The sequence below is a fragment of the Argiope bruennichi genome, chromosome 9, assembly GCF_947563725.1.
Source record: "Argiope bruennichi chromosome 9, qqArgBrue1.1, whole genome shotgun sequence".
In the NCBI taxonomy this organism is placed as follows: domain Eukaryota; kingdom Metazoa; phylum Arthropoda; class Arachnida; order Araneae; family Araneidae; genus Argiope; species Argiope bruennichi.
In genome coordinates this window covers 126740711-126760694 of record NC_079159.1, presented here as the reverse complement: position 1 = coordinate 126760694, position 19984 = coordinate 126740711, and the positions used below count along the sequence as shown (strand labels likewise).

General features: G+C 35.0%; 2 protein-coding genes across 2 annotated transcripts; both read left to right on the top strand.

Moving 5' to 3' along the window:
• The first annotated feature begins 2239 nt into the window (after positions 1-2239).
• LOC129985096 (uncharacterized) lies at positions 2240-6973 on the top strand. The gene is made up of 3 exons (XM_056095009.1): positions 2240-3510; positions 3612-6128; positions 6735-6973. Exons 1-3 carry the CDS (start codon positions 2361-2363, stop codon positions 6971-6973), a joined length of 3906 nt encoding a protein of 1301 aa, XP_055950984.1. The 5' UTR covers positions 2240-2360.
• Positions 6974-13721: 6748 nt separating this feature from the next.
• LOC129985095 (uncharacterized) lies at positions 13722-16790 on the top strand. The gene is made up of 2 exons (XM_056095008.1): positions 13722-15945; positions 16552-16790. Exons 1-2 carry the CDS (start codon positions 13722-13724, stop codon positions 16788-16790), a joined length of 2463 nt encoding a protein of 820 aa, XP_055950983.1.
• The last annotated feature ends 3194 nt before the right edge of the window (positions 16791-19984 follow it).

The window sequence follows — 19984 nt, the reverse complement described above, 5'->3', positions numbered from 1 at the left end:
TGACACCGAATTTAAAATTTTACTGGACAGTCGTAATGAGACTTTTAGACCCTTCAGAAGGCCTCGGTTTACGAAGCGTTGTGGCTGCATGGGCAGAGTGTAGCGCTTAGTTTTGCAGGTCTTCAGTTCGAGGCTCGAAGCCTACAAATAATTTTTTTAGACAGTTTTCTCCGTCATTCCTAGAGATAAATTAAATAATTCCAAATCATGTACGTCAAAAATAGTATTTAATATCAAATATTTCTATACTTATTCAAAATTTTAAGAGTCCAGTTCACGCACATTCGAAAAATTCATTCGTATTCTTAGCATTGTGCTTTTAGACCAGATTGACACTGTATTGAAAATTTCACTGGACAGTCGTAATGAGATTGTTAGACCCTTCAGAAGCGCTCAGGTTACTAGGCTTGGTGGCTGAATCGGCAGAGAGTAGCGCCTAGTATTGCAGGTCCTCAGTTGGAGGCTCGAAGCAGACAAATATTTATATTTTTCTTTTTTTTAAAAAAAATTTATTTTAGCCAGTTTTCTTCATCATTCCTAGAGATAAGTTGAATAATTGTAAATCATATACGTCAAAAATAGAATTTAATATCCAAATATTTCTATATTTATTCGAAATTTTACGAGTCAAGTTCACGCACATGCGCAGAATTCATTCGTATTCTTATTATGTGCTTTTAGACCGGATTGACACGGTATTTAAAATTTTACTTGACAATCTTAATGAGATTCTTAGACCCTTCAGAAGCTCTCAGGTTAAGAGGCTTGGTGGCTGGATCGGCAGAGTGTTCAATTAGTTTTGCAGGTCTTCAGTTCGAGGCTCGAAGCCGACAAATATTTTTATATATTATTCTTTTTTTTAAATTTATTTTAGCTAGTTTTCTACATCATTAATAGAGATAAGTTGAATAATTCCAAATCATATACGTCAAAAACAGTATTTAATATAAAACTATTTGTATATTTATTCGAAGATTTACAAGTCATGTTCACGCACATGCGCAGAATTCATTCGTATTCTTTGTATTGTGCTTGTAGACCAGATTGACACCGTACTTAAAATTTTACTGGACATTCGTAATGAGATTCTTAGACCCTTCAGAAGCTGTCAGGATACGAGGCTTGGTGGCTGGATCGGTAGAGTGTCCCGCTTAATTTTCCAGGTCTTCAGTTCGAGGCTCGAATCCGACAAATATTTTTATATATTTTTCTTTTTTTTTTAATTTATTTTAGCTAGTTTTCTCTATCATTCCTAGAGATAAATTGAATAATTCTAAATCATATACGTCAAAAATAGAATTTGATATCAAAATATTTCTATATTTATTGGAAATTTTACGAGTCAACTTCACGCACATGCGCAGAATTCATTAGTATTCTTAGCATTGTGCTTTTCGACCAGATTGACACCGTATTTAAAATTTTCCTGGACATTCGTAATGAGATTCTTATACCCTTCAGAAGCTCTAAGGATACGAGGCTTAGTGGCTGGATCGGCAGAGTGTAGCGCTTAGTTTTGCAGGTCTTCAGTTTAAAGCTCAAAGGCGACGAATATCTAATATATAAAATTCTCGTGTCACGGTTTTCGTTGCCATACTCCTCCGAAACGGCTTGACCGATTTTGATGAAATTTTTTGTGCTTATCCGGTATCTATGAGAATCGGCCAACATCTATTTTTCATCCCCCTAAATGTTAGGGGTAGTCCACCTCTAATTTTTTTTATTTTTATTTTTTAGACAAAATTTTTAATTTCTATTTTTTTATGATACAACATACAAAAATACATACAATCCTCAATTTTCCCCCTTCTACGATCCACCCTTATTTTTTAATAGCCATTTTAGTAATTTAATCATTTTTCCTCTCCGGTCGAAAACTGATCAATCGTCATTTAATTAGTTATCCCCGCCAGATGTCTACAGGTGTCACTTCTGACCCAGTAAACAGCACGGAGTAGGGATGAGAACGAAGCCGGTCTCCTTTCTTTCTCACTCCCTACACAGTTGTCGGCCATCATTATTGTTTATGCATCAAGTGTAGTAGTAACGTTGACAATTATTATTTTGCTATCTCAGTGTAACTCTCATATTAACTTTTAATCATTCCTATTTTATCAATAATAATTAAATTATCAATTTTGAGTGTACGATTAGTTAATCAAGTGATTTTATAACCTCAAAAGTACTCAACACGTGACACGAGCTTCCAATAACAACGGATTTTGTGTTGTAAGTATACTTTTTTTTATTTATATCGAAAATGTTGTTGATCTTATAAAAATGTAATTTTAATTTAATTTTATTAAAAAAATGTAATTGAACAATTAAGATTTTCATAGTTTCAATTTTTACAGTGAGCAATGCCAAGAAAACGCAAAGGGGCTGATTTGAGCCGCAGTACAAGTAAAGCTCGAAACTTGCGAAATAGCAGATCCGAAAGAACAGAAGAACAAATCCAGCAACAAAATACTCATGCACGTGTCAGAATGGCGCAATTGCATCGAGAAGAGCCAGAAGATACACGAGCTGAACGCAATGAAGTCAGAAGATTAGAACAACGACAATCACGCCGTTTCACAGTCAATAGACGAAGAACAAATGACCAACAACGACAACAGGTACATCGAGCATTTATATCTGATTCATTCCTGCGTCTAGCATTCCAGTATGAGCCCGATATTGAATATTATGCTCATTCAAAAGTGGTAATTGGTGCTATGGACAAGGAATGTCAGCATTGTCATGCTCTGAAATTCAAAAATGAGCCAGCTGGGATGTGTTGCGCATCAGGAAAAGTGCAACTACCTGAAATTGAAACACCACCTGAACCATTGAACGGCTTACTTATCGGCAAGGATCCAGATTCTAACGTGTTCCTGAAGTCAATTCGAAGATTCAATTCATGCTTTCAAATGACATCGTTCGGAGCAACAGAAATAGTTCGAAATACTAATGCAAATGGTCAACAATTCAATTCTACATTCAAAATCAGAGGCCAAGTTTATCATAAAATGGGCTCACTGCTGCCAATGCCAAACGAACCACATAAATTCTTACAAATCTACTTTATGGGCGGCGAGGATTCCGGAAGCGCACTTGCCAATCGCGTGAATGCACGTTGTGATTATAATAACCTTGATTCACTTTATGCCAGGCGCATCGTCAGCGAGCTAGATGCTCTTTTGAACGAGCACAACGAGTTGTTGAAAATATTCAAATCACATATGCACCAATTACAAAGCGATAATCACGCTATCGTCATTAATCCTGATAAAACACCAGCTGGAGAGCATATTCGTAGATTCAATGCACCCGTTGTTGATGATGTTGCTGGAATCATGGTTGGCGATTGTACAGCTGCACGAGAAATTCTGATTCGTAGAAGAAATAATAATCTTCAGTTCATTGCTGACACACATCGTTCATATGACGCTCTCCAATATCCGCTAATATTCTGGAAGGGACAAGACGGATATTGCATAAACATAAAACAACGAGATCCCGTATCAGGTACTTCATTGATTATTAATTTGATCATTAATCATTTAACAAAACAATTAAATTATTGAACGTAATAAATTTAAATTAATTTTTATGAACAAATATTACAGGAGCTGAAACAAACAAGAACGTTAGCTCAAAGGATTATTATGCGTACCGATTAATGATTAGACGTGGCCTGGACAACGTCATTTTACGATGTCGTGAGCTTTGTCAACAATTCATGGTCGACATGTACGCGAAGATTGAGAGCGAACGACTACGATACTTACGATATAATCAACAAAAGCTGCGCGCGGAAGAGTACATTCATTTGCGAGACGCTATCAACAACAACGCCGACGTCGCCGAAATTGGTAACCATGTCATTTTACCATCATCGTACGTAGGCAGTCCACGTCATATGCAAGAATATATACAGGATGCTCTGACTTTCGTGCGCGAATATGGACGACCATGTTTATTTATCACGTTCACATGTAATCCAAAATGGCCAGAGATTACATCTTTGCTACTGCCTGGCCAAAATGCAATACATTGCCATGACATTACAGCACGTGTGGTCAGACAAAAGTTGAAGTCTTTAATAAGTTTCATTACTAAATCACATGTATTTGGTCCCACACGTTGCTGGATGTATTCGGTTGAGTGGCAAAAGCGAGGATTACCTCATGCACACATTTTGGTTTGGTTCATCGACAAAATCCGTCCTGAAGAAATCGATAGTATCATTTCTGCGGAAATTCCAGATCCATCCACTGACCAACTGCTGTTTGATATTGTTACAACAAACATGATTCATGGTCCATGTGGTACTCTTAATAGTTCATCGCCTTCCATGGCTGATGGAAAATGTACTAAAAATTTCCCTAAAGATTTTACCAATGATACGGTCACAAATGTCGACGGATACCCAATATATCGTCGAAGAAATCCTGAAAATGGCGGACAGTCATTTATTAAAAATATCATCAACACAGACATTGATATTGACAATCGTTGGGTGGTGCCATATTCGCCTCTGCTGAGCAAGACATATAATGCTCATATTAATGTTGAGTTCTGCAGTTCTGTGAAGAGCATCAAATACATTTGCAAGTATGTCCATAAAGGCAGTGATATGGCTGTGTTTAGAGTGGAAAATACTAATGTGAATGCTCCTCCAGTGAATAAAAACGATGAAATAACGCTCTACCAAATTGGTCGGTACATCAGCTCCAATGAAGCTGCTTGGCGTATCTTTGGTTTTCCAATTCATGAACGGTATCCAGCAGTTGTTCAGTTAGCCATCCATCTTGAAAACGGTCAGCGTGCATTTTTCACGAACAAGACAGCGATTGATCGTGCAATAAATCCACCTAAAACTACATTCACTGCATTTTTTGAATTGTGTAATCGTGCGGATGATTTTGGTGCCTTTGCACGAACATTACTCTATTCACAAGTACCACGCTATTTCACATGGACTCAAACAAAAACATGGATGCCCCGCAAGCAAGGCTCACCAGTTGCTGCATGTCTCAATTTATTTAAATCAAACGCCTTGGGGCGATTATTTACAGTCAATCCAAGACACACGGAGTGCTTTTATCTTCGACTGTTGTTGGTTAATGTTACTGGCCCATTATCATTTCAAGATATACGTAAAGTGAATGGGCAACAATATCCAACGTATAAAGATGCATGCCTTGCACTCGGCTTGCTGGAAGACGACAACCAGTGGGAATGCATGCTTGCTGAAGCTGCATTGAACTGTACAGCAATACAAATTCGTCTACTATTCGCTATAGTGTTGACTACATGTTTCCCAGCCCGAGCACAGATATTATGGGAAAATCACAAAGATTCAATGACTGATGATATATTGCATCAACATCGTATACGGTGCCACGATCTAACCATAACATTCAGCGACGAAATGTACAATGAAGCATTGATTGCTATTGAGGATCTTTGCATTGTCATTGCCAACTTACCACTTAGTAATTTCGGTATGAATTCGCCAAATCGAACTACATCTGATTTAATGAATACTGAAATGAATCGTGAACTGCAGTACAGTACTGTAGAAATGGCAGCGATTGTTGCCCGCAATGTCCCACTAATGAATGAGGAACAAAGAACCATTTATGATCGCATTATGCTCGCAGTTTCAGCTGGACAAGGTGGGTTCTTCTTTTTGGATGCACCGGGTGGAACTGGCAAAACATTCGTTATTTCGCTAATTCTTGCTGAAATACGATCAAATAATGGCATCGCATTGGCCGTTGCATCATCGGGCATTGCAGCAACTTTATTGGATGGAGGTAGAACAGCTCATTCAGTATTTAAGCTGCCACTAAATATTCAGAATAACCCTGACGCAGTATGCAACATTAAGAAACAATCGTCCATGGCCACTGTGCTGAAACGGTGTAAAATTATTATTTGGGATGAATGTACTATGGCACACAAACATTCACTTGAGGCGTTGAACAGGACATTGAAAGATATTAAAAACAGTGACAAACTATTTGGCGGAACTCTGTTGGTCCTTTCAGGTGATTTCAGACAAACACTTCCAGTCATTCCACGTTCAACATACGCTGATGAGATCAACGCTTGCTTAAAATCATCTCCATTGTGGCGTAATGTTGAAAAATTACAGCTAAAAATAAATATGCGCGTTCAAATGCTTCAAGATCCATCCGCTGAAACATTTTCAAAACAACTCTTAGATATCGGTGATGGAAAAGTTGCTACAGATGAAACTGGATACGTAAAATTACCGACCGATTTCTGCACAATCGCTGATTCGCAAGATACTCTCATTGAACAAAAATTTCCCGATGTACACACACAGTACATAAATCATGAGTGGCTTGCAGAAAGAGCGATTTTAGCGGCAAAAAATGTAGACGTTGACAATTTAAATCTGAAGATACAAATGTTGTTGAAAGGGAACTTGGTATCATATAAATCTATTGATACAGTTTGCGACGACATCGAAGCAGTAAATTTTCCCACAGAGTTTTTGAACTCACTGGATTTGCCAGGCATGCCACCGCATAATTTACAATTAAAGGTTGGATCTCCAATTATCTTGCTTCGTAATTTGAACCCGCCCCGGCTGTGCAACGGTACGCGATTAGTCATTCAAAAATTAATGAAAAACGTGATCGAAGCCAGGATTTTAAATGGCAAGTTCAGAGGTGAAAATATACTCATACCACGGATTCCTATTATACCTATAGATGTGCCAATTCAATTCAAACGTATTCAGTTTCCGATTAGATTGGCAGTTGCAATGACTATCAACAAATCCCAAGGTCAAACGATGTCTGTTTGTGGATTAGATTTGAGAACACCATGTTTTTCACACGGACAATTATACGTGGCATGCTCTCGAGTGGGTAAACCATCCAGTTTGTTTGTGTTAGCTAAAGATGGACTAACAAAAAATATTGTTCACGCTATAGCATTAAGAGATTGATATTGTTTAATAGTGTTACTCTCGTAATTGTTTAATTAATGATATACAATTTTAAGGAATAAATTATAATAACTTAAAAATAATGTTTGCCTTTTGTTATTTTTATATTCCCTCATCGTTCACAGCGCTCCATGCTTATTTCACGCATATACCACATTCTAACATACATACATACTTACAATAAGTAAGCTATTTTTTGTCTACACTAGAAATTACTAGGAAATTATTTATATGGCAAAACAACGTTTGCCGGGTCAGCTAGTTTATATATATATATACATTTTAAATTTATTGTAGCCAGTTTTCTCCATCATTCCTAAAGATAAATTGTATAATTCCAAATCATATACGTCAAAAATAGAATTTAATATCCAAATATTTCTATATTTATTCGAAATTTTGCGAGTAAATTTCCCGCACATGCGCAGAATTCATTAGTATTCTTAGCATTGTTCTTTTCGACCAGATTGACACCGTATTTAAAATTTTACTGGACATTCGTAATGAGATTCTTAGACCCTTCATAAGCTCTGAGGATACGAGGCGTGGTGGCTGGATGGGTAGAGTGTTCCGCTTAGTTTTGCAGGTCTTCAGTTCGAGGCTCGAAGCCGACAAATATTTTTTCTTTAAATTTATTTTAGCTAGTTTTCTCCATCATTCCTAGAGATAAAATGAATAATTCCAAATCATATACGTCAAAAATAGAATTTAATATCCAAACATTTCTATATTTATTCGAAATTTTACAAGTCATGTTCACGCACATGCGCTGAATTCATTCGTATTCTTAGTATTGTGCTTGTACACCAGATTGACACCGAACTTAAAATTTTACTGGACATTCGTAATGAGATTCTTAGACCCTTCAGAAGCTGTCAGAATACGAGCCTTGGTGGCTGGATGGGTAGAGTGTTCCGCTTTGTTTTGCAGGTCTTCAGTTCGAGGATGAAAAACAACGAATATTTATATATTTATTTTGTTAAAATTTATTTTAGCCAATTTTCTCCATCATTCCTAGAGATAAATTGAATAATTCCAAATCATATACGTCAAAAATAGTATTTAATATCAAAATATTTCTATATTTATTCGAAATTTTGCGAGTCAATTTCCCGCACATGCGCAGAACTCATTCGTATTCTTAGCATTGTGCTTTTAGACCAGATTGACACCGTATTTAAAATTTTACTGGACAGTCGCAATGAGATTCTTAGACCCTTCGGAAGCTCTCAGGCTACGATGCTTGGTACGTGGATCGTCAGAGTGTAGCTCTTAGTTTTGCAGGTCTTCAGTTCGATACTCGAAGCCGACATACATTTATATATATATATATAATTTTTAATTTATTTTAGCCAGTTTTCTTCATCATTCCAAGAGATAAATTGAATAATTATAAATCATATAAGTCAAAAATAGTTTTTAATATAAAAATTATTCTATATTTATTCGAAATTTTACGAGTCAAGTTCACGCACATGCGCAGAATTCATTCGTATTTTTAGCATTGGCTTTTAGACCAGATTGACACCGTATTTAAAACTTTACTGGACATTCGTAATGAGATTCTTATACCCTTCAGAAGCTCTAAGGTTACGAGGCTTCGTAGCTGGATCGGCAGAGTGTTCCGCTTAGTTTTGCAGGTCTTTAGTTCGAGGCTCGACGCCGACAAAAAGTTTTATATATTTTTCTTTAATTTCTTTAATTTATTTTAGTTAGTTTTCAAGATCATTCCTAGAGATAAATTGAATAATTCCAAATCATATTCGTCAAAAATAGTATTTAATATCAAAATATTTCTGTATTTATTCGAAATTTTACGAGTCAACTTCACGCACATGCGCAGAATTCATTCGTATTCTTAGCATTGCGCTTTTAGAAAAGATTGACACCGTATTTAAAATTTTACTGGACAGTCGTAATAAAACTCTTAGACCCTTCAGAAGCCCACGGGTTACGAGGCTTGGTAGCTGGATTGTCACAGTGTCGCTCTTAGTTTTGCAGGTCTTCAGTTCGATACTCGAAGATGACATACATTTTTATATATATATAATTTTTAATTTATTTTAGCCAGTTTTCTTTATCATTCCAAGAGATAAATTGAATTATTCTAAATCATATAAGTCAAAAATAGTATTTATTATCAAAATATTTCTATATTTATTCGAACTTTTACGAGTCAAGTTCACGCACATGCGCAGAATTCATTCGTATTCTTAGCATTGTTCTTTTATAACAGATTGACACCGTTTTTAAAATTTTACTGGACATTTGTAATGAGATTCTTATACCCTTCAAAAGCTCTAAGGTTACGAGGCTTGGTGGCTGGATCGGCTTAGTGTAGCGCTTAGTTTTGCAGGTCTTCAGTTCGAAACTCGAAGCCGACAAATATTTTTATATATTTTTCTTTTATTTTTTAAATTTATTTTAGCTAGTTTTCACGATCATTTCTAGAGATAAATTGAATAATTCGAAATCATATACGTCAAAAATAGTATTTAATATAAAAATATTTCTATATTTATTCGAACTTTTACGAGTCAAGTTCACGCACATGCGCAGAATTCATTCGTATTCTTAGCATTGTTCTTTTATAACAGATTGACACCGTTTTTAAAATTTTACTGGACATTTGTAATGAGATTCTTATACCCTTCAAAAGCTCTAAGGTTACGAGGCTTGGTGGCTGGATCGGCTTAGTGTAGCGCTTAGTTTTGCAGGTCTTCAGTTCGAAACTCGAAGCCGACAAATATTTTTATATATTTTTCTGTTATTTTTTAAATTTATTTTAGCTAATTTTCTCCATCATTCCTAGAGATAAATTGAATAATTCCAAATCATATTCGTCAAAATCAGTTTTTGATATCAAAATATTTCTATATTTATTCGACATTTTACGAGTCAAGTTCACGCACATGCGCAGAATTCATTCGTATTCTTAGCATTGTGCTTTTAGACCAGATTGACACCGTATTTAAAATTTTAATGGACAGTCCTAATGAGACTCTTAGACCCTTCAGAAGACAACGGGTTACGAGGCTTTGTAGCTGGATCTTCAGAGTGTAGCGCTTAGTTTTGCAGGTCTTCGGTTCGATACTCGAAGCCGACATACATTTTTATATATATATAATTTTTAATTTATTTTAGCCAGTTTTCTTCATCATTCCAAGAGATAAATTGAATAAGTATAAATCATATTCGTCAAAAATAGTATTTCATATCAAAATATTTCTATATTTATTCGAAATTTTACGAGTCAAGTTCACGCACATGCGCAGAATTCATTCGTATTCTTAGCATTGTGCTTTTACTCCAGATTGACAACGTATTTAAAATTTTACTGGACATTCGTAATGAGATTCTTATACCCTTCAGAAGCTCTAAGGTTACGAATCTTGGTGGCTGGATCGGCTTAGTGTAGCGCTTAGTTTTGCAGGTCTTCAGTTCGATACTCGAAGCCTACATACATTTTTATATATATATAAATTTTAATTTATTTTTGCCAGTTTTCTTCATCATTCCAAGAGATAAATTGAATAATTCTCAATCATATAAGTCAAAAATAGTATTTAATATCAAAATATTTCTATATTTATTCGAAATTTTACGAGTCAACTTCACGCACATGCGGAAAGTTCATTCGTATTCTTAGCATTGTGCGTTTAGACTAGATTGACACCGTATTTAAAATTTTACTGGACATTCGTAATGAGATTCTCAGAAGCTCTAAGGTTACGAGGCTTGGTGGCCGGATCGGCAGAGTGTTCCGCTTAGTTCTGCAGGTCTTCAGTTCGATACTCGAAGCCGATATACATTTTTATATATATATAATTTTTAATTTATTTTAGCCAGTATTCTTCATCATTCCAAGAGATAAATTGAATAATTATAAATCATATATGTCAAAAATAGTATTTAATATCAAAATATTTCTATATTTATTCGAAATTTTACGAGTCAAGATCACGCACATGCGCAGAATTCATTCGTATTCTTAGCATTGTGCTTTTAGACCAGATTGACACCGTATTTAAAATTTTACTTTACATTCGTAATTTGATTCTTATACCCTTCAGAAGCTTTAAGGTTACGAGGCTTGGTGGCTGGATCGGCTTAGTGTAGCGCTTAGTTTTGCAGGTCTTCAGTTCGATACTCGAAGCCGACATACATTTTTATATATATAGAATTTTTAATTTATTTCAGACAGTTTTCTTCATCATTCCAAGAGATAAATTCAATCATTATAAATCATATAAGTCAAAAATAGTATTTAACCCTCTGGGTGGTTTCATTTTACGTGTGAAACTTCTGAAAAGCGAGTGACACCAGACTAGTAATGTATTGTAAAAGCGCATCGGTTTTCCAAACGAGATGCATTGAAAGCGTTAGCCGAATTTTTGCTTTCCCCCAAACGTCATGTGGGGTCAAGAGTCCCTAAGGGTAGGAACAAGTTACCGCTCATTCAAGTCAAATTTTATTGCTTTCCTTTATTTTGTACGGCTACAAAAATCAGAGGGTTTCTAAGAATAGTGAATGGGAAGACTTCTGTTTCTTTTCAACCCCGATCGCTGAAATAGCACTTTGCGAATCGTTGCACAGCAGAATCGTTGAACAAAAATTTCATTATATATTCGATCTCATTTCATTATATATATATATATATATATATATATATATATATATATATATATATATATATATATATATATATATATATATATATATAATATATAAAATTCTCGTGTCACAGTTTTCGTTGCCATACTCCTCCGAAACGGCTTGACCGATTTTGATGAAATTTTTTGTGCTTATCCGGTATCTATGAGAATCGGCCAACATCTATTTTTCATCCCCTTAAATGTTAGGGGTAGTCCACCCCTAAATTTTTTATTTTATTTTTTAAACAAAATTTTTAATTTCTATTTTTTTATGATACAACATACAAAAATACATACAATCCTCAATTTTCCCCCTTCTACGATCAACCCTTATTTTTTAATAGCCATTTTAGTAATTTAATCATTTTTCCTCTCCGGTCACGTGACACGAGCTTCCAAAAACAACGGATTTTGTGTTGTAAGTATACTTTTTTTTATTTATATCGAAAATGTTGTTGATCTTATAAAAATGTAATTTTAATTTAATTTTATTAAAAAAATGTAATTGAACAATTAAGATTTTCATAGTTTCAATTTTTACAGTGAGCAATGCCAAGAAAACGCAAAGAGGCTGATTTGAGCCGCAGTACAAGTAAAGCTCGAAACTTGCGAAATAGCAGATCCGAAAGAACAGAAGAACAAATCCAGCAACAAAATACTGATGCACGTGTCAGAATGGCGCAATTGCATCAAGAAGAATCAGAAGATAAACGAGCTGAACGCAATGAAGTCAGAAGATTAGAACAACGACAATCACGCCGTTTCACAGTCAATAGACGAAGAACAAATGACCAACAACGACAACAGGTACATCGAGCATTTATATCTGATTCATTCCTGCGTCTAGCATTCCAGTATGAGCCCGATATTGAATATTATGCTCATTCAAAAGTGGTAATTGGTGCTATGGACAAGGAATGTCCGCATTGTCATGCTCTGAAATTCAAAAATGAGCCAGCTGGGATGTGTTGCGCGTCAGGAAAAGTGCAACTACCTGAAATTGAAACACCACCTGAACCATTGAACGGCTTACTTATCGGCACGGATCCAGATTCTAACGTGTTCCTGAAGTCAATTCGAAGATTCAATTCATGCTTTCAAATGACATCGTTCGGAGCAACAGAAATAGTTCGAAATACTAATGCAAATGGTCAACAATTCAATTCTACATTCAAAATCAGAGGCCAAGTTTATCATAAAATGGGCTCACTGCTGCCAATGCCAAACGAACCACATAAATTCTTACAAATCTACTTTATGGGCGGCGAGGATTCCGGAAGCGCACTTGCCAATCGCGTGAATGCACGTTGTGATTATAATAACCTTGATTCACTTTATGCCAGGCGCATCGTCAGCGAGCTAGATGCTCTTTTGAACGAGCACAACGAGTTGTTGAAAATATTCAAATCACATATGCACCAATTACAAAGCGATAATCACGCTATCGTCATTAATCCTGATAAAACACCAGCTGGAGAGCATATTCGTAGATTCAATGCACCCGCTGTTGATGATGTTGCTGGAATCATAGTCGGCGATTGTACAGCTGCACGAGAAATTCTGATTCGTAGAAGAAATAATAATCTTCAGTTCATTGCTGACACACATCGTTCATATGACGCTCTCCAATATCCGCTAATATTCTGGAAGGGACAAGACGGATATTGCATAAACATAAAACAACGAGATCCCGTATCAGGTACTTCATTGATTATTAATTTGATCATTAATCATTTAACAAAACAATTAAATTATTGAACGTAATAAATTTAAATTAATTTTTATGAACAAATATTACAGGAGCTGAAACAAACAAGAACGTTAGCTCAAAGGATTATTATGCGTACCGATTAATGATTAGACGTGGCCTGGACAACGTCATTTTACGATGTCGTGAGCTTTGTCAACAATTCATGGTCGACATGTACGCGAAGATTGAGAGCGAACGACTACGATACTTACGATATAATCAACAAAAGCTGCGCGCGGAAGAGTACATTCATTTGCGAGACGCTATCAACAACAAAGCCGACGTCGCCGAAATTGGTAACCATGTCATTTTACCATCATCGTACGTAGGCAGTCCACGTCATATGCAAGAATATATACAGGATGCTCTGACTTTCGTGCGCGAATATGGACGACCATGTTTATTTATCGCGTTCACATGTAATCCAAAATGGCCAGAGATTACATCTTTGCTACTGCCTGGCCAAAATGCAATACATCGCCATGACATTACAGCACGTGTGTTCAGACAAAAGTTGAAGTCTTTAATAAGTTTCATTACTAAATCACATGTATTTGGTCCCACACGTTGCTGGATGTATTCGGTTGAGTGGCAAAAGCGAGGATTACCTCATGCACACATTTTGGTTTGGTTCATCGACAAAATCCGTCCTGAAGAAATCGATAGTATCATTTCTGCGGAAATTCCAGATCTATCCACTGACCAACTGCTGTTTGATATTGTTACAACAAACATGATTCATGGTCCATGTGGTACTCTTAATAGTTCATCGCCTTGCATGGCTGATGGGAAATGTACTAAAAATTTCCCTAAAGATTTTACCAATGATACGGTCACAAATGTCGACGGATACCCAATATATCGTCGAAGAAATCCTGAAAATGGCGGACAGTCATTTATTAAAAATATCATCAACACAGACATTGATATTGACAATCGTTGGGTGGTGCCATATTCGCCTCTGCTGAGCAAGACATATAATGCTCATATTAATGTTGAGTTCTGCAGTTCTGTGAAGAGCATCAAATACATTTGCAAGTATGTCCATAAAGGCAGTGATATGGCTGTGTTTAGAGTGGAAAATACTAATGTGAATGCTCCTCCAGTGAATAAAAACGATGAAATAACGCTCTACCAAATTGGTCGGTACATCAGCTCCAATGAAGCTGCTTGGCGTATCTTTGGTTTTCCAATTCATGAACGGGATCCAGCAGTTGTTCAGTTAGCCATCCATCTTGAAAACGGTCAGCGTGTATTTTTCACGAACGAGACAGCGATTGATCGTGCAATAAATCCACCTAAAACTACACTCACTGCATTTTTTGAATTGTGTAATCGTGCGGATGATTTTGGTGCCTTTGCACGAACATTACTCTATTCACAAGTACCACGCTATTTCACATGGACTCAAACAAAAACATGGATGCCCCGCAAGCAAGGCTCACCAGTTGCTGCATGTCTCAATTTATTTAAATCAAACGCCTTGGGGCGATTATTTACAGTCAATCCAAGACACACGGAGTGCTTTTATCTTCGACTGTTGTTGGTTAATGTTACTGGCCCATTATCATTTCAAGATATACGTAAAGTGAATGGGCAACAATATCCAACGTATAAAGATGCATGCCTTGCACTCGGCTTGCTGGAAGTCGACAACCAGTGGGAATGCATGCTTGCTGAAGCTGCATTGAACTGTACAGCAATACAAATTCGTCTACTATTCGCTATAGTGTTGACTACATGTTTCCCAGCCCGAGCACAGATATTATGGGAAAATCACAAAGATTCAATGACTGATGATATATTGCATCAACATCGTATACGGTTCCACGATCTAACAATAACATTCAGCGACGAAATGTACAATGAAGCATTGATTGCTATTGAGGATCTTTGCATTGTCATTGCCAACTTACCACTTAGTAATTTCGGTATGAATTCGCCAAATCGAACTGCATCTGATTTAATGAATACTGAAATGAATCGTGAACTGCAGTACAGTACTGTAGAAATGGCAGCGATTGTTGCCCGCAATGTCCCACTAATGAATGAGGAACAAAGAACCATTTATGATCGCATTATGCTCGCAGTTTCAGCTGGACAAGGTGGGTTCTTCTTTTTGGATGCACCGGGTGGAACTGGCAAAACATTCGTTATTTCGCTAATTCTTGCTGAAATACGATCAAATAATGGCATCGCATTGGCCGTTGCATCATCGGGCATTGCAGCAACTTTATTGGATGGAGGTAGAACAGCTCATTCAGTATTTAAGCTGCCACTAAATATTCAGAATAACCCTGACGCAGTATGCAACATTAAGAAACAATCGTCCATGGCCACTGTGCTGAAACGGTGTAAAATTATTATTTGGGATGAATGTACTATGGCACACAAACATTCACTTGAGGCGTTGAACAGGACATTGAAAGATATTAAAAACAGTGACAAACTATTTGGCGGAACTCTGTTGGTCCTTTCAGGTGATTTCAGACAAACACTTCCAGTCATTCCACGTTCAACATACGCTGATGAGATCAACGCTTGCTTAAAATCATCTCCATTGTGGCGTAATGTTGAAAAATTACAGCTAAAAATAAATATGCGCGTTCAAATGCTTCAAGATCCATCCGCTGAAACATTTTCAAAACAACTCTTAGATATCGGTGATGGAAAAGTTGCTATAGATGAAACTGGATACGTAAAATTACCGACCGATTTCTGCACAATCGCTGATTCGCAAGATACTCTCATTGAACAAATATTTCCCCATGTACACACACAGTACATAAATCATGAGTGGCTTGCAGAAAGAGCGATTTTAGCGGCAAAAAATGTAGACGTTGACAATTTAAATCTGAAGATACAAATGTTGTTGAAAGGGAACTTGGTATCATATAAATCTATTGATACAGTTTGCGACGACATCGAAGCAGTAAATTTTCCCACAGAGTTTTTGAACTCACTGGATTTGCCAGGCATGCCACCGCATAATTTACAATTAAAGGTTGGATCTCCAATTATCTTGCTTCGTAATTTGAACCCGCCCCGGCTGTGCAACGGTACGCGATTAGTCATTCAAAAATTAATGAAAAACGTGATCGAAGCCAGGATTTTAAATGGCAAGTTCAGAGGTGAAAATATACTCATACCACGGATTCCTATTATACCTATAGATGTGCCAATTCAATTCAAACGTATTCAGTTTCCGATTAGATTGGCAGTTGCAATGACTATCAACAAATCCCAAGGTCAAACGATGTCTGTTTGTGGATTAGATTTGAGAACACCATGTTTTTCACACGGACAATTATACGTGGCATGCTCTCGAGTGGGTAAACCATCCAGTTTGTTTGTGTTAGCTAAAGATGGACTAACAAAAAATATTGTTCACGCTATAGCATTAAGAGATTGATATTGTTTAATAGTGTTACTCTCGTAATTGTTTAATTAATGATATACAATTTTAAGGAATAAATTATAATAACTTAAAAATAATGTTTGCCTTTTGTTATTTTTATATTCCCTCATCGTTCACAGCGCTCCATGCTTATTTCACGCATATACCACATTCTTACATACATACAATATACACATTCTAACATACATACATACTTACAATAAGTAAGCTATTTTTTGTCTACACTAGAAATTACTAGGAAATTATTTATATGGCAAAACAACGTTTGCCGGGTCAGCTAGTATATATATATATAAAGAGAGAGAGAGCAGTCAATGTAGGATAAAATTTTCTTCCTATTTCCTTATTATTCTTTTAAATAAATCATTGTAATATTTTTGTATCGAGCAATAACATTTGCAACGCGGTAGCATAAGTCTAAAATTAGAACTAATCATAAATAGTTCTGTTAATCTGAAATGCCTAAATAACAATAAAGAGCTGATGTATTATATTTTAGAAGAAATGGCATCATCTTCTATTATAATAAAACATACAATTTTTGAGTGCAAATCAGCAAATTGGTTGGACAGCTGAAAAAATATATTATTTTAGAGCCACATAATTGACTACCTAGGTATTAGTTATCCAGGCCCTGAAACATCTCGTAGCAGTTTTATCAGAATTCAATATTGTTTATAATCATTATTTTTTATTGAAAAATAATGACATCTTCGTTTTTAAGTGATTCAAAATAATGAAATATACAATTTAAAACCTTATAAATTGTGCCAGTGTAAATGCACATCAAATGTTTTTATTTAGAATTTATTTTTGAAGTTGTATACTGTTCTAGTGATTTTAAAGAGTTAGTGAAATTTAAAACAATCAACATTTATTTCTATTTTTTCCCTCATCTATTTCCACCATTTTGTGTTCACATTCAATGAAATTGTCATTTTCAAAAACATTCAAAGGCAGCTAAAACAAACAAACAATTCTTTTAAGATATTATGCAGGAGTATATTATTACTCATAAATTTCAATATGTTTATAACGCTTAAAATTTTCTTTAAAAAAATACAATATACATAAATGTTTTTTCTAATTTTCGTCTAATCTGAAAAACTAGTTTGATACTTTTCATTCAACCAGTTTTAAACTTATTAATTCAAGATATCTGCTACTGTACGATATTTAAAAATTGCACGTATCACACACCTGGTTTTTGCAAATTTATCACCAAAATTTGATGTAAAAAATTTATTCGCAAGTTTCAGAAATTCTATATTCATATATTTTCCAGCACTCAGAGAAACGGAATTATAAAGAAATGCTGAAAGAAAACAAATAGTATCCACCCACAATATCATCCACAGACGTTTATTATTATTATTATTATTTTGAAATTGGGAAATCATAGAGAGCAAGCGATCATCGATGACATATCTAATGGACAAAAGTTTTAATATGAAATAAAAATTGGCAGAATCGGTTGGAGCAGCTTAAGCACCGAAAGGTTTTGGAAATAATTTTAAATTGCCGCCATGTGACGAATCTAGTGAATATATCGAAGATATATATATATATATATAATATTTTTCTTGAAGGAAGGTGATGAGGGACATGCTATGTTTTATGATGTATCTATGCTTATAAGCTCTCATATAAAGCAAAGATTAATGAAATTGGTCTTGTGGTTGAAGTTGGCGCTGATTGGAATTATATATATACGTGGGTGAAATTTTGAAATCATTCGGAAATCTAGTTATTAGCGGATTTGAAAGTATCCAAGGTTTGTAACATAGTCAGTAGACTTTTATATATTTATTTATTTAAAGTAAATGTTCACCACAGAAAAAAAAAATCCGATTAAATAGAATTTTATACAAAAGGAACATTAAAAAAAAATTTTTTTTATCACCGAACTATGAAAATATTGTAATGTGGACTGGGAATTTAAAAGTTAAACACATTTGAGATTCTAAAAGCAATAGACATTGGATTTTAAATGTATTAAGAAACATGCATGGAAACTAAATGCAACTTTTATAAACATTAAAAAGCAGATTAAGAATTAAAAATGTGTAATATTTAAACGTAATAACGTAGATTAAAAAATTCAGCCTTTTTTAGAAACTTGTTAAAATGTTTGGAAAATTTGCATAACAAGTATTTATTTATATAATTGACTTAAAAAACAAACAATTGTTTCTTAAATTTCAGATTAATACAGCATACTGGATATGCCTTATCCACTTTTTTCAACCATTTAAATCCCTTTATTAACCTTTTTTGACCTCCTCTCAATTCAATAGCTAGGGTTAAAAAGGCAGAGCATGTACCCTTGGAATCATTCCATGCAAAACATTTGGGATAACTTTTAAATTCTTTCTGTCTCGTACGGCAACGTATTGCAATTTTCATAAATTAATTGCAATTAACTTAAATGTAATCTTATCTCAAATATTAGATGAAACTGGCTGATGGAAAATCTATCTGACCGTGAATGCGTGAGTATGATACCCCAAAACAAAAGCGACTAGATCAGTTAAATGTATCATGCAATTTTATCAAAATGTAGATTTATATTAATTTTTTTAAATATAATTTGTAAAAGGATTAATTATCCGTAAGTCTGTCTATTCGTGAGTGTTTGATTAATCATTTAAAATTACAAAAAATAGATAAATGAAATTTGGTTCTTTGCTTTGACATCATTATTACAAATATGTATCGAATTTTTGCTCCAATCTAAAAGGATAGGAAGACGTACCTAATTTATACTTGATTCTATTCTAAAGAAATGCGGATACCGCTGCACTCATAAGCATATGCATAGGAGAAAGTAGAGAGGTAAATAATAGCATTGATCTTTACCTTGATTGCAAATCCTTAGATTGCTTTTAATAATAATAATAATAATAAAGTATTGATAAAATTTGTTTTCTAGTTTGGACCCCGCAACTTTTAAGGTTGATCCTGCCCCAATGTGTGCAGTTTATGAAATTTTGTTCCATAAGTAACACTCCCATAACAAAATCTGTGTGAAGTAATGTATAATCCTTTATTTTACACGAGTAAATAACAGGTTATGATTTCAGGGCATAACTATGAATGTTACACTTTTAAATATTCAAAAATAATTTATTGTCCGTGCACCATTGAAGCATTTATCTGCATTATTTTGCATTAGAACGTCCTTAAAA